Raw genomic sequence first — 19,013 nt, 5'->3', positions numbered from 1 at the left:
GCTGGAAAAAGCCTCCTACATCTTTCCTGTGCCGAGAGGCAGTACTTCTCTGTGCACAATTTGCCTTGGAGAGCTTTGCTGTGGGGAAGCTGGCTGGACTAGACTGCACTGCCAAGGAAAGCAAGGAGGCTGTGACCTGCACGCTTTGGCATGGGCGCAGTGGGCTGATGTGTTGGTGCCATGGGTGGATGGATGGATAGCTGTGTCCCTGTCCTTCTCTTCCCTCCCCAGCACGCAGCAGGGATCTCTTTTCAGGCCCCTGAGATGGGTGGGGAAGGTTTGTCAGGCCCCGAGGCATAGGAAATAGAGTGATTCTTCCTCTCAGTGGACTTTGCCCTCAGTGGCTGAAGATATTTTTCCCCGAACATACCCAGCAAAACTAGAGGGGTTGTGTAAATTCATTATGTCGCAGAGGAATCTGTTTAATCAGCTGCCTTTCCCTGGAGGCAATTTACACTTAATGAGAGACATGATGGAAGGAATCAAAACTGGTTTATAAGAGTTAGCCTCAACCCCTCCAGCTGATGTATTGCCAAGCACACTGTCATTTAGAGGAACAAATGGAGGTATTGAGCAGCTTTCACCCTGTCTGTGTGGGTTAGTGGCAGAGGCAAGATGTGAAACCTTGAGCTCTGTATTGCATTGTTCCTTTCCTAGGTGTTATAATGATGAATAGGAAAAGTCTCTGTGTTACCAGGAGTCTGATCTGTTCCCCAGTTGTACAGTAAGGCATATCCTAATTTATCTTATTTATATATGAATATATTAATTTAAAAAGCAACCAAATGAGAAACATTGCATAAATATAAGAAGGCAGCTTGGTCCTACTACTTATCTAGTTCATGTAGAGCTGGACAATGGAGTGGTTTCAACTTGAGGTTTAAAAACCATTATAAAAACTTTGCATGTAAAGTTAACGTAGAAAGAAAAGGCACTTGGTTGTTTCTCTGCTTGCTTGCTCCCGGTATGCCAAGCCCTTTCAACTAGTCTGTACCCTGCCTTCTTAGCCTGTTGAAACAGGCTGATGTAGCTGCAGCTTTCCTGCTACCAAATTATGTGTATGGGTGCAAGGTCCTCGGGGAATCTCACTCTGAAGGACTCTCTGTGGACCTGTGCATGATGTTGTGTCCTTAGAAACATGTGAAGTATTTTATTACTGTAAAACAACTCCCATGCCAGTATCTCATTAGCCTTCACATTTAAGCTTATTTAATGGTTTGTTGGGTTTTTTTCTGAGTAAATAAAGACTAAATTATTTGGAAGCAGATTTTCCTGCAGTGTAATTGCCATGCTAGCAACAGCCAAGCATTTTCCATAGACCAGGGGAGCAACATGCTCTGCCAGGAGGGAAGGGTGGTTTGTTTGGTCCTCTCAAGCAATGGCTGCTGGAGCCAGTGCTGGCCTCAGAGACAGGCTTTTCATGATACCGCTGCAGGAGGGGACCAGCATCCTCTGCCCCTCAAGTAATTATCAGAGAAAGAGCCACAAGTGAAAACCTTTGAACTAGCTGGCTGCTTTTTGACCTGCTCTGGGTTCCAGCAGTCTTAATGTCAAGCTGTCCTGGATTAGGAAGATACTGTCCAAAATCACACCCCAGAATCGCATTTGTTGAAACAAGTGCAGTTTTGCAAGGATGAATCAATTTATCTGCCAAAGTATGATAAATAGAACTCCACAAATGCCTAAAACTAGTGATTTATTATTTGTGAATCATTTATAATACTTGTATGTAATTGAGCATGTCTAGGATGTAGGTATTTAGGTGTTGATGTAGCTAAAGCATATTGTTTGTATTAACTTTATAAGATATATAGCTTGGAATAAATATCATTTTCTCACAAAGAAGAGATGTAATGGATAGTAAAGTAGATGTGCATTCATCACATTTGTTCTACTTTCAGCTGTTGTAATTGATAGTCTCTATAATGTACACATGTGAGATTTTTTAATATAAATATGGGGTTGTGAGAATGCCACTTGTCATCCATCTGTAACACATTATTTAGAGATTATTTATGGGCTGTTGGTACCTTTTCCACTTTTTTCTAAGTTTAAAAGGACTGAAAGGGAAAACACAATTTAATATGGAATTGATTTTGCATCAGCTGGTTTTACATGAAATGTAATATTACAGTGTTAAAGAACTGCATTGTCATCTCTTGCTGTGAAGTTGCATTATGTTCTGTAGCCTTGGTTCACTTATAAATCCTTCAGCAGCACACACTTAATTGTTTGGCAAATGACACAACATGTGAAGAAATAATACCTATGATGTGATTTATGTCTCTCTAGGCAAAGATGCTGAGAACCGGATCATCTGCCTTCGCTTGTTATGCTGCATCTCAGGAACAGACACAGGATCTGAAAACTGTGCCCAGTTAGGACACACTGAAAATACATACCCTGGGAACAAAAGGTGTGTTTTCTCTATCAGTCAAGCACATGTCTGAATTGCTCTTAAAACTAAACACATGTGTGATGTACTAACATACGGATCCTGTGATGGACACAGCCTTTGAGGCTGTGAGCTTGTGTGCACTGGGCAGAACAAGCACAGTGAAATCATCAAAGCCCAGCTTGGTTGCTGTACACTCACTGCAGGGAGCAGCGATGTGCAGCCACATAAATACAGTCTGAATCCAGTGGGATATAGGTACATTGAGCCAGCAGGAATTCTAGGGAATGAGGGAAGGGTAGACAGAATTTTTATAGCTGGTGGGGTGTCACACTATGAGTCTACCTGGAGTAGTGAAGCCACTTGCCAGCACAAGCATCGGTTCATGGTTTCTAGAAGTGGTGGAGAGCAGAGTCTAGTAGAAATAGCTCTCCCACAGCAGAAAGATTGCATCCAGTCCAATCCCAGGCTTTGGCATGCCAGATTTGGAGTCTCCCCAGATACCACGTGTATTAAAAATCAAGTAAAACATCCTGACATATGTAGACTGTGTGGCTCGTTTATAAGTACATCCCCTTGAGTCTTGCTGTCTACCTTGAAGGACAAAGGGTGCAGATGTTCTGGTGCAACCTGCTACGGAGGATAGAACCCAGTTCAGTCCATTCGTTCTCCTTCAGCCTCCAGAAACAGCTGAAAAGCAGAAAATTGGTCTCCACTATGTTCTGTGGGTGCATAGGTCTTTTTTAATTATTTCTTTTTCCTCCAGCTCCACCACACCCATTTCTCTTTCCTTTTCCCAACGAAATTAATTTAACAAACATGTTTTTAGCAAAAGGAAGTTAGAAGATAAATGTATGGGAAATAGGACTGTTTTCTTTCCTTGTAAGTAAAATGGACTCCTGTATGTGCCCTACACATTTCATAGGATCAGGCCTTTAATGTTGTTGTGTATTAGCATTTTTCATTTGCGTTGCTCTGACTTGCCAGATCTTTCATGTTTATTTGGATTTTTTTTCTTTCTGTGCCCTTTTTTTCCTGTTCCCCTCTATTTCTGATCTCTTTGTCAGCAGAAGATAAGCACACTGAAGGACCAAATTAAAATAGCACTTGGATATTTTACAAAATACTATCCCTAGAAGGCACTGCTTAGAAAGTGACAAGGCAATGGTAGCCTAGTTCAGCTGAGTTGCTAAGTGGCAGAGTCCTTGCACACAGTATAGCTCAATGCCTGTAAAAGGGCTCTTCATTCACAAATTCAAACTTTGTGTGCTGTCTGTACAGCTGATGACACCCACCTTGAATGGCCACAAGCTATGTTCATGAGAACTCTGAAGGGAAAAGTCCAGTCACATTCACCATCTTAATGTGTGTCAAAAACGTTTTGGATGAGTCAGGCATGGGCAGACTATTTCAGCCCATTAGCAGGTGCAGCAGGGGCTGCTTTTCATCTGTAGAGGGCGGGTGCCCCAAAGTGCCCCCAAGACATTCAGTGGAGTTGAAAGATGACAGTATAGAGGGAAGGCTGGAGGGGTGGATCACAGAACTTACCATAAGGTGAAGAGCATAGTGCTTTCAGACATAACAGGGCTTAAAAACCTTCCCAGGCTTCTTGCCTCAGTTTGGGAGTGTCCATGAATTCCAACAAGAACTCTTTATGCTGCTGAGTGTGTTGATTAATCTGCTCAGGTCCTAAATGTTACTGTTCTAAATGATCAAGCTGTGTGGTTATGAAGAAGCAATATAGCGAGGGTGTCTTGTTTAATGGGACTCAGATGCAGAAGTGCATCATACTTACATTTTCTATGGGCAACAAAAGTGGAGAATCCTTTGCTTGCAAACTGGTGGAAAACCAGAAACTGGGAGCTATGAGGAAATGTCTGGGAACTGCTGGCAGTGCAGCTCAGGAAAAAAAGCAAGCACAGAGTTGTTATGTGATTCCTGTGCATGGTCATATGTTGTACAAGCTAGAAACCCTGTGGCCCTTAAGGACATCTCTTTTGCATTCTAAAATGTTTTAACTAATCTGAGCCATTTGCACAGCTGAACAGGCTCAAGGTCTCTACAGTAAATTGGAAATACCTACAGTTCTGCAGGAAATTAGGGAACAGTTGGGTAGTCCAAAAGCAGAGGAAGAAATAAAAAGGAGTAATAAAACCTCTGGTCTCTGGGAAAGCTCTGGGTGAAGATGGCTTTCTAATAGAATTTTCTGAACTCTTTCAGTCTCACTTGGCTCCTGTCATATGGAAAAATCTTCAAAAGGCCAGAGCGAAAGGGTTCCATTTCAGCATTAATTGCACTGTTGGGTTTTCTTAACTCTCTTTCCTAGGAAATAACTCACTGATGCACCATTTGCAATAATTAAATTACAGGCCAATTCTTTTGACTAATGTGACTCAGAAGACAGGTTAAAATAGCATTGAGAAAAAGTCTGAACAGCTTACCTTATGGACGAGAACTCGGCTATATCTTGAGGCTCACATTAATCAGAAAGCTGTTACAGAGTCTTTAGGCCTGTTATTATCATTTGCTATTTTTAAAATTCTCTGAAGTAATCAGAAAATCAACCAGCTCAACATCCCTAAAGAGCTGCTTCCCACCCACCAGCAGTGGCTGACTTCACTGTTGACACAAAAGCCATGAAGATCTCAGTCTAGTATTCTGCTATGTAATTGTATCCTTAATTTTGGCCTTGTTGAAAGTCTGCTGGAAAACTGAGATGTGTGTCCTCATTAGAAGCAATTCATATGTAAATCATTTAAGATTCTTTTTACTTAAAGAAGGCAAGCGTCCCTGTGCTGTGACTCAAAGATTCTGTAGGCTCTTGTTCCTCCTGTGGCTCCTGTGTGGCTGTGACTCCTGGCACATCTGATGTAGAGTGACAAGGTTGTTGCTGGCCATGCTCTCAGCATCTCTCGCCTTAGCTACTGATGAAAGCATCTGTCAAGAGACTTTACCTTTTGCCAACCTTGGTTTAGGATGTGAGAGAAAAGTATGCTTTTACACACTTGTGCCTGGCATACACTCAAGGAAGGTGCTTCCCTCCCTTCAGTCAATAGTAGCCATCTATTATCAACTTTTCTGCATATTGGAAGGCTTAATTTTTGTTCTTTTATGTGCAAAAATATGCTGAAGTGGCAGCATAGCAGTGGTGGAATGACATCCTAGTGTTAAAATGGAGTTACTTTGAAAAGACATTCAATAAACAGCAGTCAGATGAGTTCTCTGAACCTTTATCAATAAAACTGATAAAGAAGCATATGAGGTAACAGCCAAGTACTTGTCTAAGAGCATAACTTTGATAATGTTTGGGCACCTATTTCTTCTGAGTATTTCTGGAGCTGGAAATGGAAGTTATCATAAGTATGCTATTGAAAGTGTTGACAGCAATTTGAAGGTGTAAAGGAATATCGTGTCTTTACCATGATTTCTGTGCTTTTGAGTTGGATGAGTCGAGTCCCTTCACACACTTAACAGTTCCTAAAATACAGCGTCTGAAGTACTTGTTTCTAGGAAAGTGAGTCTTTGTTGCTCATGAACACATTTTAAACTATTGTTGAAGGTGTTTGGAGCTTCCCTTTAGCACCTTTTTATTGTAGATAAAATGTAGACAGCTGGGACTAGGTAGCAAATGATGAAATTCAAATTGATTAAAACCTGATTATTAAAACTCTCTGGTTTTCTCTTGTATAAAGCATTTTACACGGAAAAGTAGCAGGGAAAAATACATAGAGTCCAAGGTAAGCTGGGAGGCAAGTGACTGTTTATTGTTCATGAATTGTCCAGTTCATTGCAAAAAAAAAAAAAACAACCCACCAAAATAAATCTTACAGCTTCTAAGAATCTGACCTTGTGCCCAGAAATGTGTAAAGGCACAGCTGGCCTTGTCTGGGCTGGAAATCAGCTTTAACACTAATGGCAAAGACTTTATTCCAAGAGAGTATTTAGCTTTAAAAAATGAATAGGGGCTTCATGTTCCAAATGTCATCTGTCAGTTTAACAAATGGCAACTATATACACATCGTAATGCCAGATTGCTGTTTCATTAGACTCCTTGTGGGTTATTCCTTCTTGGTAGCTGGTGCTATTCTAGCTGGAGCAGCAGAAAGGTAGGAGGGCAGAAGCTCCCCTCCACTGCAGCGCCTTGGCTACACAGCACAGCTGGCTGGTTTTGGGGGGCAGTAGTAGATAGAAGAGGGTGCAACATGAAAAAAAGCTGGGTGAGATCAATAGGGAGGCATGTTCCTCAGCACGGCCATGTCAAGATCAGCACTGGACCAGACACAGAAACGCTTTGGGGTTAGGTTTGTAACTACAGCTTCAGCACACAGGCAAGTGCTGATGGCTGCTGAATAGCGCTGCCTGATGCTGGTCTGAAATCCAAAATGCGCAGGCATGTGACTCTAAATGGGAGTGCTCTGTAGCTCTGCTGCAGAGTATAAAGACTCCCCTGCCTTGATTCTCCCGTGCTTTGCAGGAACAAACTGAGTAAGATTTCAGACACCACCTTGAAGTGAGTGAGCACTGGGGAAACAACAAAGGCACAGGGTTAAGGTAAAGATGGGAAAGAGTCTGAGCCACTCCACTTTGCCCAGCTTCAACCCACTTCAGTGCTGTTCCCTCACTGCCCTCTGCAGCACAGCAGCACTGCAAGGACTCTGTAAATCTGTACGTAAATCCACAGGTTAAACCTCCCTGAGCTGCAGCTGCGCACAGTGATGTTGCCAGATGATCCCTGTGATGGAAATGCTATGAAGTGTCTTGTGTTGTAAGTAAGGTTTTGTTGCAACCATGGCTGAAAGCTTTCAGCCCTCCCCACTGTCACTGGCAGCTCGAGCATTCCAGTGGAGCTCCCTGATGGGATAAACACATTTAAATAGTGAAAAGTGTGCTAGACAGGTATGGTTTTGAATTATTCTTTCAGTACAAGTGCTGCACAGCATGACTGGGAAAGTTGCAGAGGGTAAGAAGAGATGTATTTATTAAAAAAAGAAAGCATTTGCTGTCTCCAGCACCAGGAGACTTGGCAACAACAGGCTGGCCACTACACAAGCAGCGGGTTTCCTTGCTGGGGAGCTCTGAGGGTACAAGTGAGGCCAGAGCACAGAAGGGCAATTAGAAAACTTTGTTCCCAGGCTAAACTGACTTCATTTGCTTGTACCATGGCGTTCAGGGGAGTTCATGCTGGGATTCATAAGCCACAGGTAATATGAACTACTCTTCCCCTCTATCCCACAGCATCCCCGCTTGGGAGCTGCCTTTCCTTGGGAGAGTCTCCCTGCTCAAGGGTGAAGGGCTCAGTAAAGGAGCTGGTGCATTCGGCACCTTGCTGGGAGGCTTTTGGGAAGGGAAAATTGCATTGGGTCCTCATAGATCTCTGTGCAGAGGCAGTGGAAGGGTCTGCTGGGGAGTTAGGAGTAGAGTTAACCACAAAGTCCAGCCTCCCACAACCTCTTTTCCTGCCCAGACCAGCTAACAGTCAAATTTGTCCAGATCTGTTTTAACAAAAGCAAGGGTTGCAGGGAGATGACATATACAAACAAGTGTTTATTGTTGTTTTGCTTTCCTTAGGTGTGGAAAAAGCTGGTAAGCTTTTGAACTCAGTGTCCCTATGGCTGTTTTTTTAAAAAACTTGCCTGTTTTTAACCCAACCAACTTTTGTCTTAATAAAAAACATGGCCTCTCCCTACAAATCTTTTCTCTTGTATGTTGCGGCTGTACAGATAATAGTATCAGTTGTGTATAGCCTCACAAATTAACATGACTGTAATGGCTAACTCTGACTTCTAAAGAGAAAGTAGGAATTGAAGTCATGGGAAGTGTCAATTTTAACATGCTGTCTCCGTGCATGTAAAGCTCTGAAGGTCAGAGAAGCGCCATGGCAAACCTCCTAGATGGAAATGTGAAATCCTGACACCATGAAAATCGGTGCCGGAGCAATTGCCCCTCCAAGAGCGCTACCATCCAAGTCATGTCTTCATTTCAGAAGCTGTCCCTGCTTTATCCAGTAGCTCCCACAAGGATCACAGAAGCTGAAGCTGGTAGGCAGGACTGTACCTGAGGTCAGTGCATTGCTCTTCAGCCAGAAAGCAGCAATAAGCCCAAGTTTCTGTCCCGGGAAGGGCAAAGTTAATTACACCACACTAAATGTTCAGGTCTAGAGATCCCTTCATTTTATACTCCATTCCCCCCAGTTTTCCTCCCTTCCACCCCTTCTTTTTTTTTGTGATCACTTTATTTTTTGAAGACAAAAGGAAGGCACTGTGTGAAAACATCGCTATGGAAACATCATGGGCTCACTTGTACTTGCCTGCCAAGTGACTACCTAACTGAAGTTTTACATCCTATTGGATCATTGTTGGCCATCTGCTCTCCTTCAAACTTCTCTGAATTCCACATTTCCCTGAAAATTCATTTTTAGAAAGGAAGGAGGCGGAGGAGGCAAGGGGAGAATCCGGCATTCTTGGCTAGTGCAGAGCTATTGTGAAAAAGGAAGATAAACTCACTTCGGGGCAGCCCCTTAAAAAGACAAAGATCCATGCTTTGCAAAATGATTTCATAGAAAATACCCCATTTCTAGATGCACTTTAATGATAAGAGAATATACTGGCAGCCACAAGGCAAAACAAACAAAAACCTGCTTCTAGTACTCTCGCACTAATTGTCTCCCTCTCCCCTTCGCTCGTTTAGCGTCAAATGTATTTTCTGCTAAAATGTAGCAGTCCCAGCCTACACCGGAGCTGCTGGCTGCAGGCTCCCGAGCCCTGCTCCAAATAAAACACAGAAACAGATTTCCTGCCAAGCACTGGGGAAGTTTCAAGACTTCAGTTTTTAAAAGTATAATCTTTTTATCAGTGCCCTAAGCCTGCCAAAGGTAATTAGGGGCCATGGCGCATTTACATTAATGCATAGGACCTACAGACATTTCAAAAGCTTAATGGAGAAACGCCATAAATGTGCATATCGAAAAATAAATTAATTACACTGTCACGTAAAGATATCACTTAATTTTGCAGAGCGGAAGCTGCTCTTAATGGGAATGGAATGGATCAGTGAGCATTTCAAAACGCAAAGCTATAATTTAAATTCAGACTCTCCTCTAGTGTGCAAGTCACAAGACATATTTATTATAGCCTTGAATTGTCAATTGTAATTGGTTTAGCAGAGACAAAGCTGTGTTGTTTTGCTTCCCCGCCCTCCTAGCTGGTTCAATATATTCTGATGTCAGGATCATTGACAAGCAAACGAAAGGCTGAAATAAAAATCATGTTTACCTGTGATGAACTGGCAAAAATACACTCCAAGGTAAATGTAACACTGAAGCCTATGTATTTATTTATCAAGCAGCAAGGGGAAAATGGTGGTGTGAAGCACTTAAGCTGGTTTAACCAGCTGAATGTATTTACTGCTGCTCTCGAGGCCTGCTAGTAACCTAGACACAAATAGATAAAAATAAGTAAAAGCACTGTGAAAATGAATAGCATCATTTATAAGCTGCTGCTCTGAGTTTTCCAGGTAGCAGTAACAATTAAAATAGTTTTTCCTGATGCTTTTTCAGGGCTAGAGCCAAAGCCTGAGACCTGGCTCCTGCTTTCTTCCAGTCCTTGTGTTGAGCTTAGCTATGAAGATGTTTCTCTGTACCTGAACCTAGAGCCTTCTGTCCAGGGTATCTGTAATTTCTTGGTAAGAGCTCAACTTGGTGAATTCAACTCTAAATGACCCTGGCAAACTCATGGTTAGGAAGAGCTGCAGCACATCTGGCAGGGACAACTGTCCCAGGCACGCCTCTGAGGGCAGTGGTGAAGGCAGGCTCCTGCTGCCAGAGCTGCTGCTGCTGTGATGGGAGCCTGGCTGTTTGCAGGGAGGGAGGATAGCACTGCTGGGTAGGTGGGGAGAGGAGGAGGCTGGATCAAGAGTCGTCCAGATGTCACGCTATGCCATGGCTCCAATGAGCGGCCCATCTTCAAATATAAGTTAATTTCTTTTAAAAGAATACCTGTGTGTCTGCATGGGTTCTTACTCACCTAAGTAATAGGATTTTAAGAACGGGCTACATTTTTGCTTTCAGTGTAATCTTTTAGCAGTTTGTTCCCAGAGCTAAATATTAAATTCCAGGGAAAACAACCCCCAAACCTAAACCGTGCGCACGTCCAAATGTGCCTCTTAATCGTAGACTAGGTTTTTTTTTCTCACACATTGCACTGAATAGCAAAAAGAAACATCTTTTATAACTTTTCTGTAGTACCATAGTTTTTAGCTTGCTATGTTATTCCTCTTTCATGCTCTTTCTCTAAGATGCACGTCTTCCCTTGATCACTCTTAAGAGCAATTTTTATTTTTGTCACCCTCTTCAGTTTCTTTTGCCTTTGAAAGGGAATTGGATGTTTTTAACTGACAGGTTACTGCTGACTCCTGTTCCACGTCTGAGGGTTGCAGAATTGGATTCTTACTTACTTGGCTCCTACTGCCACACTATCTAAATGCTAACATTTTTCTTTCAAAGAAGGCACTGGGGAAGGAAAGTGTTCTTAACCCACCTGCAGAAGAACAAATGCTGAGAGATTTAGGTCCTGGTCCAAAACAGTATGTAGGCTCCAACTCTTACTGCCACTGATGTCAGTAACAAACCAGAAGTCTGACATCTTCCTTTGATTTGGACTTCACTGATTTCTTCAAGGTATAAGAAAATTATGGTCCAGTTGAGGACTGAATGTATGTATCTGTATAGATAAATAGCTGTCTTGTATCATGAGCCAAATACCCTAATGTGGTTTGACCACTTCATTCCGATAAAGCCATCACAGTCATTAAATAGTCTTTTCCTCAACAGCTTTTCCAGATCAATTGTTTGGTTCATGAGCCCTGGTAGCTCCAAAGCTGATGAAATCTACAAATAGCCCACAAGAAGTCGTAACTTCTTTCGCTTATGGAAAAGACTCAAAGAGCACTATAAGTAACGGTCAGGAGAATAGGACAGGTCACAAACGTCAGCTAAATGGCTTAATAAATACAACTTCTAAACTCTGAAAATAGCTATTATGGTAAAAATGCTTCTTTCCCATGTCACCTTGTAAACAATAAATAAATACACAAAATACAAATTCTAAGCTATTAGGAGTAATGGTAACAAAATATTGCTTTTAATGCTCTTCTTAAAACACTTTTGAAAGTATTTATTTAAATATTTAAAAGGTTTCATTGTATTCAGTTGTTATAGTCATAAAATTTGAACCACTCTTTTTCACATTTAAAAAAAGTTAGGGCACTTCTCAAATGTCTGAAATCAGCCAAAAAAACTACTAACAGTTTGTTGCTTAAGAGAAGTATCCACTAAGAGGTATGCAATCAAGATTGAACTGAGCTTGTATTCTTAATTCATTAGTGGAACTGTAAGGCCCTCTTCTGGATTATAAATTACTGCATGGCCAAGCAAAGTGCATGGAAATGACAGAGCCAACCAGTGCTATGAAAAAATACATCCGGCTGTAAACAAGTGAACTTAAACAATAAATTTTCCTCTGTCTAGAAACAGCCACTTATTCATCTGTTTGGTCACAATAAAAGAAACCACATATGTAGAATTGCAGAAACAGGTAGTAAATACCCTATTAGTAAAAACTCTGTACAGAACATTATACATAATTTAATTGTATGTTTTAAAAGAGAAGGACACTGAAGAAACCTCCACATATCATTTTTTGGTAAGTTTCTGTCTCACACCGGTGTAGGGCTAATTACGACTGTTCTTCTTCCGTACTTTGGATTTTGGTGCTGCCAAGAAGAAACAGAAAGAGGGGGTGGGGGGGGGGGAACATCAGAAGTGAATTATAGTAATACCAGTGCTAGCATTCTTTTGAATTAAGTTGGGATCAGGATGGGTCCATTAATGTGAAACCTACCATTGGGATTTTCTTGCCTGTAGAAAGCTTGTAACAATTCCACTGCTTCTTTGGCACGATAGCCAGAAACGCACTGTTCAAATTAGAATGATGTTCATGAGCACATCTGGGAATAACACATTCCATGCTTCACCGTAATGCCTTAAGTACAGAATAATTGTAAACAACTGTACTGTCTATTTAGGGGTCAGAAAATCTCTTCTTCAGGTTGAACACCTAATACCTATGAAAAATACTATGTTGAGGCTTAGTAAATTATTTCCCTAATAACTTAAAGGTAAGCAAAGCAAACTTTCTTAGTAACTTACATAAAAATTTTATGCAATCTTAAACTTCTTTCTTATTAAAATGGTATTTTCAGCATACTTCATATACTCTTCAAGCACTTGGAAATGTAAGACATACAAGCGGGTATTGTAGGTAGGAATCAGAAAACATTGGTCCACACACCTATTCTTTATTCCTAACAGTCACCTCTCAGACGTTTTTAGTCCTTCCAAGATATTTTTCCAGACCATGAACATTAATGACAAAGCATTTAAATGTCACTAACACTAAATGAATCTCCACCCACACTAGAAAACAATTAATTACCCCTATATATCCCACTGCAGCTGCCTAACGAAACAAAGGAAGGATTTGTAATAGCAAGAATCTTCTAATTTCTTTCGTCTGAACATATAAAAAACCTAAATACCACATGCCAATGTTAGCACATGAACACTCTTCCAGTACTGACTGTACAAATTAATTCAGATGCTGCTCTCACAAACATCCTGAAAGATGCTTAATATGTTTACACAGGGCTGCCAAACAGTATCATCTTCCTGACTAAAATTCCTTCTGAGCCTTCAGACTTCAGTGCTTATTTAGAGTGATGAAATATATTACCTCTTTTTCACATTCATTAAATCAGAAAGCTTAAGTGTGGAAAAGAACCCTAATAACCCTAATCAGTGTCCTTGTACAAGGCAGGATCATCTACTGTGGTATGTAATGTAATCAATGTAATGCTATAAATACTCTATATGTATAGGTATACTAGTATAATGCTGTCATGCATGTAGATTTACATACACTATACTTCCACTAAATGCTTGTCCAGCGTTTCCTGAATGACAGAGATGCCTCATTCTCCCCAGACACTCTGTTCCAGCCCGTCAGTATCCTTACTGTTCAGGAAATTCCCAACACCTAAACTAAATCACTTCTGCTACTTCTGCAGTCTGTATTTATTTGGGGATTTGAATTATATGAAGTAAGTTTAACCTCATACATAGACAGACAGGGAGCAAAGATACAATAATTTTCAGTGGTTCAGCTAAAACCCAGTAACCTAGTAAGGTGCTGTTACTGCAGTTTAATTTTTCCCTCATCTCTTCCTGATGCATACACTCACTGTTTTACACATCTTTTAGATATATTTATTCCTTACCTTTTTCCACAAGTATAATTCTTCCTTTTCCTCTTTGATGCACCCTTTCAAATATTTTAAGACTGTCGTCAGGCAGTCTTTTCTTTAAGGACTTAAGCTTGTTTATGTTTTTTTCTTGTTAAGTCAAGTTTACTTGACTTTGATCTGAGTCCTCTTAAACTGCTGCATAACATCTCAAAGCATGGTGACAAAGCTAGGCACAATACACTAGCAGAAAAACAAAAACATTTTAGAGCTTACTTCAAATGGTTCTCCTGAGTCCACCATATCATCAGACGAGATGCTCAAAACTGAGCCACAGCCTCCAAATCGCTCATTTCGACAGCCATATATGACCCGTGGAATTTATGTGAATGAGTTAAGGTATTAAGTTAAAGGAAAAGCAAGCAGGAAGTACAGTAGCCTCATTTAAGTAGTCATTAAATTCCACTAACATGTGCTTGTACTTTTCAAACTAAATTAGTTTGCACTACAATTCCTCCCTCATAAAATCAGAGACTACATCTGAATAATGTAAGATGTATTGCTGAAGATGTACATCCAGCTTTTCTCAGAAAGGAGAAGCATGAATGCCACAGCAGAAGCATAAGACACGATTTACTGAGTGTTAAAGCTGAATACTGAACGAGGTTAACTCGTTTTACGGAATAACAGGTATCTCTAAAGTTGATTTTTACATCCCTAAGAGAAACCGTTGTTCACCATAATTGCACCATTCCTCTTTCATCCTTGGGTCTCTCACTATTTGCCATGCAGTAAATGGAGGTGGGTGCAGACTCAGAAGCAGTAAGATGGTATCCCTGTTGGCTTTGCCTTACAGTGTCAAGCCCTTCTCTGTGGGCACATGACCAAAACAGTGACATTTTGACACACAGTTTGCCAGCATGAATAAACATGAAAGGATACTCATCAAGCGCAGGGCAGCTGCGCACATGATACAAGGCTCTACTGTTACGTACATTACCGAGTTTGCAAACACTTCTGTATAATCTCTGTTTTGTTGCTTGCACCAGTCCAGGACCTGATCAATTGCCACCAATTCTGCATGTCGAGTAGCCTAGGATATAAAAATAAACATTTTCTTAAGGCGTGCTTTGATTGAGAGCTTTAAGCTTCTCGCTTGTAGAAATACAAATAACAAAAAATGCAGTGTCATAAAATTATTCTTTCAAGTCAAAGGCACAATGGCCCAACACCTAATCTATTAATAATGCAATTATTTTCACTTAAGTGAAAATAATGTCATGCTTTCTTGAGAAGTCTCTTTTTAGTACACCTCTTTGCTGGCTCAAGTTACTGAAGAGATTTCATCCGGCCCAAACTGCAAAAGAAATATTCAGCCCAAGAAAGAACATATTAAACCTCAATCTCACATGCAGCACACACAAGATGAACAAGTGCAAACCAGTTTTTATTTCTACCTATTCCTACACAGAGGAGTCTGCTCAGAAGTTCTCCTCTCTCTGTCACGCCAGCGTAGCAAGACAAGACATGAAAGCTCTATTTGAGGCTTAAGGGACACATAAAGCCTGCTAGAACAACCGATCCAATCCACTGTGCTTCCAAAAGCAAGAACACAGGCTAGATACATTCTCTGGAAATATTAAGAAACTGCTCCTAGCTGGTACTTTTTCTTGCCTCTGACAGTGCTGCTGTGCCTGCAGGGAATGAACACACTGTGAATATGCAATAATGTCCGTATGTTTCTGGAACTGCTTGGCCTACTGTGTAGACACAGCATTTTCAGTTTGCATCAGGTTTAATCCTGCCTGGGAACACATACATATGCAATAGGTCCATCAAGTAATAGGCAGGGATTGCAGCATATGCCTGGTTGCAAAAAGACATAAGAATATTGATTTATCTTTTTTTAATCCAAGACAACTGAATTTTAAGTATCTCAGAGGTCACAGGAATAGGCATGGCACAAAAATCTGAACAGAAATATAGAATTATAGAATGGTTTGGTTTGGAAGGGACATTAAAGATCATCTAGTTCCAACCCACCTGCCACAAGTCCAGTAGACCAGGTTGCTCAAAGCCCCATCCAACCTGGCCTTCAAGACTTCCAGGTATGGGACATGCACAGCTTCACTGGGCAACCTGTTCCAGTGTCTCACCACCCTCATAGTAAATAATTTCTTCCTAATATCTAATGTATATCTAATATCCTAATATCTAATGTAGATTTACCCTCTTTCAGTTTAAAGCCACTGCCCCTTGTCCTATTACTACACGTCCTTGTAAAAAGTCCCGCCCCAGCTTTGATGTAGCCCCCCTTTAGGTACTGGAAGGAGAAAGAGAGGGAGCAGGAAGTGTTGACTTTAATTGCAGAGAGACAAAACCAGTAACGTCTCCGTATCACTCTGAAATGTTTGCAGCAGCATGTTTTACTAATCAAATGTCATAGCAAAAGTACCACAAAGTGCTAAGAACTCTCCAGTTACGAAGCCTGATGGTTATGTGAATTCAGGTTGTTAGTATTTTCCTTCTTTTTAATCTGTTCTAGAAAAAAAAAAAAGTTTTTGACACAGGCATTAGACTAAGAATCAATCCAAATTATGCTTGTATCTCTGCTACATATGTCTTTATGTGACCTTAGGCTAACTTCATCTCAATACCTGACCTTGGGTTAATGTTTCAGCACTTTGAAGATCTGTGGTGATAACTGTGAGATGCTCCACAATATATGGCAAAGGACTCATCTAAGTGACTTTGTGGTAAGTTTAATACTGTTTATAATGTTTCTAAACTCCTACAGAGATCTATGTTGCCTATGCCTACATTAGCAGATAGTGTGGTACAAGGGGAGTGTATCTGTAAACCAAAACAGTGCTGAGGACTCAACATCAAATCAGGGGTGCTCACACTGCCTAGGCTCCGCTGTAGTCTCATGGACGGTATATTCCCAGCAGAAGCTGGAGTGCATCTTTTCAGTATAGGTTCATCTGAAAGGAAGACAGTTTGCCAACTCTGAGGCATGAAAAAAAGGCATGCTAAGCAGACATTTATTCCATGAGTGCACTTGTGATCTGAATTAATATAGTAATGAACCTACTCAGAATAACAACGTGGATCTGAATCAGAATGCAGGCATGATTCCTCCAGACCTACCAGTGCAATCTTGCCATGAAGGTTGCCTAGTTGAATAAATGAGATCACACCAGCTGAAGTCACAGTGCATGCTCCAGCAGAAAGATGCCTCAGAATCACTACAGCTACTGTAACTCAAAAGTGTATGTTGTGGCTACTCTATTTTTGTGCCCCTCAGATCAGAAGAGACATGAATACCATACTGGCTTTTCGACTCCTGAGCATGGATTGAAAGCATATATACAATAAGCCTTCATTACCAGAGTAAAACATGTCTCTAACCTATGGCACTGCTTTTAGCTAGTACACTGAGCAGCTTTTAGGCCTCTGCTGATCCTAGGAGTACAAGTTGAGAAAAGCCAGGCAGCTGCTCGAAGTCATACCGGCTTCTGTGGCAATAGAAGACAGCTATGCGAAAAGAGACTACGCTAATACAGAGTATTACTAGATCCCAGTGCGTCCACATCTTAAGTAATACATACCAGTTTGGTCATCTCACCTCACGAAGACATGGGAAAACCAGGACAAACTCACCACAGTGTGAGAAAGGATTATCCAAGTTACAGAACAGTCTCTGTACAAACACTAGCTAGACTATGCCTCTTAACTCACCAGATACAGTTATTAATTTTCCAAGTTACGATGACTATAGTAGAGAGTTATAAAAAGCAAGAAAGACGTGGAAAAGCAAAGAGTAAATTGTGATTTATTATTTCTCATAACAAGTGGGCACCCAATGAAATTATCAGGCAGCAGATTTAAAACAAACAAAAGGAAGTACTCTTTCACAAAGCACATAATTAAATTGTGGAACTCATTGCCACAGGATGCTATGGAAGCCAAAACCATAAATGAGTTCAGAAAAGGTTTAGACAAACTCATGGAGGATATGTGCACAGACAGCTATCAGAAGCAAACATCCAGATACACTCTTGGGCTCTGAAAGTCTCTAACCTATTCACTTTCACAGGTGGAAAGGATACACAAGGGGAAGATACCCTCTGCTCTCATTTCTTGAGGTCCTTCCTTAAGCATCTGCTAAAGGTCCCTCTTAAAGGCAAGATATGGGGAAAACCTGACCTTCTAGGTCTGTCTTAAGATTTTATTTTGCGTAGAACTATCACTAGATAGTATTTGTATCAACATGCTGTGTGTAAAATAACATATATAAAAAAAAAGATGATTTTCATTTTGAGTCACTGACTCGATTCATAAGCTTCTATAAACCCCTGCTGGTTTTTTTTTTTTTACTTTGCCAATCTTGTACACCATTTTAAAGCCAAGAAAACACAAAAGGTAAGATTAGCAAGGGAAAAGAGAATTATGAGAGCGTGGCAAATGGTGGTCCAAGGAAAAATCCTCTGAAGCTGATGTCAGTGGGGAAAAAGCCTTAACAAAGACTTGAAATAGTGCCCCAAACTGTGGCAAATGTTTTGGAGAAAAATAAAGGTGTTATCAATGCCCTGAACAGCTTACCTTCTAACTCAGACCAGATTTAACATGTAAGAGTAACAGGGGCCAAAGCTCGAAGTTCTGTATTATTCTTCATTGGCAATTTATGAATGCAAACAATACTTCATTTTTTATTTTTATGTTCTGTACTTGCAAGATGACCTGGACAAAGCCATGTTATATAATGACCCAACATGAGATAACAAAGGAGAGGTCCGCATGTATCAACAAAGGACCTAAGACAGATACCATTTTAGTGGGAAGTGAGTGACTGTATCACACATGGGAATAAACCCAGAAAAAGGGTTCTAGTTGCAAAGGGTCACGTGTTTTAAGGAAGAAAATGATTAGGTTGGTCCAAGGAAAGACTGTGAACAAGTGAATGTGCGAGCTGCCAGCGGGAATACAGTTTTGGCACAAGCTTGTGAATGTACTGCCAGGCCTTTGAAAACCAATGTCTTACACAGACATTTACTGCACTGTTGCCCAATAAATACAAGTAATGGCATGCCTATTTTGAATTGCTGATGACACAGCCATGCTTCCCTCCTTCCAACAGCAATGTTTTTCTGTAAGAACGTGATGATGATCAATAATTTTGCAAATGAATTCCAGAGTAAGAGGCGGTATCTCTGGCATTAATGTGTTCTGCTATGGACATGCAGGGCAGAAACCAGGTATGCAGGGTGACCAGAGACAGACTTAAAAAAAAGCAACTAAATCTTTTTGCCAAAAAAAGCAG

The 19,013-nt window shown here is 40.8% G+C and overlaps 2 protein-coding genes across 2 annotated transcripts in view; both read right to left on the bottom strand.

Moving 5' to 3' along the window:
• The window catches only part of FUCA2 (alpha-L-fucosidase 2), a 232,875-nt gene that overhangs the window by 175,842 nt on the left and 38,020 nt on the right, over positions 1-19,013 (bottom strand). The window lies entirely within an intron of this gene.
• ADAT2 (adenosine deaminase tRNA specific 2) overlaps positions 11,542-19,013 on the bottom strand; it is a 9,913-nt gene continuing 2,441 nt past the window's right edge. The window contains exons 3-6 of the mRNA XM_061378330.1: positions 14,633-14,783; positions 13,967-14,073; positions 12,292-12,364; positions 11,542-12,163 (exon numbers count right to left, since the gene is read on the bottom strand). Of these exons, the coding sequence (XP_061234314.1) occupies positions 12,123-12,163; positions 12,292-12,364; positions 13,967-14,073; positions 14,633-14,783 (372 nt within the window). The 3' untranslated portion in view covers positions 11,542-12,122. The remainder of the gene's footprint in view (positions 12,164-12,291; positions 12,365-13,966; positions 14,074-14,632; positions 14,784-19,013) is intronic.

Source organism: Neopsephotus bourkii, unplaced genomic scaffold, assembly GCF_033783945.1.
Source record: "Neopsephotus bourkii isolate Nb327-2 ecotype Australia unplaced genomic scaffold, CSIRO-AGI_Nbou_v1 NB_1765, whole genome shotgun sequence".
Lineage (NCBI taxonomy): Eukaryota > Metazoa > Chordata > Aves > Psittaciformes > Psittacidae > Neopsephotus > Neopsephotus bourkii.
The sequence above is the reverse complement of the archived record's forward strand: the minus strand, read 5'-3'. Positions and strand labels throughout refer to the sequence as shown.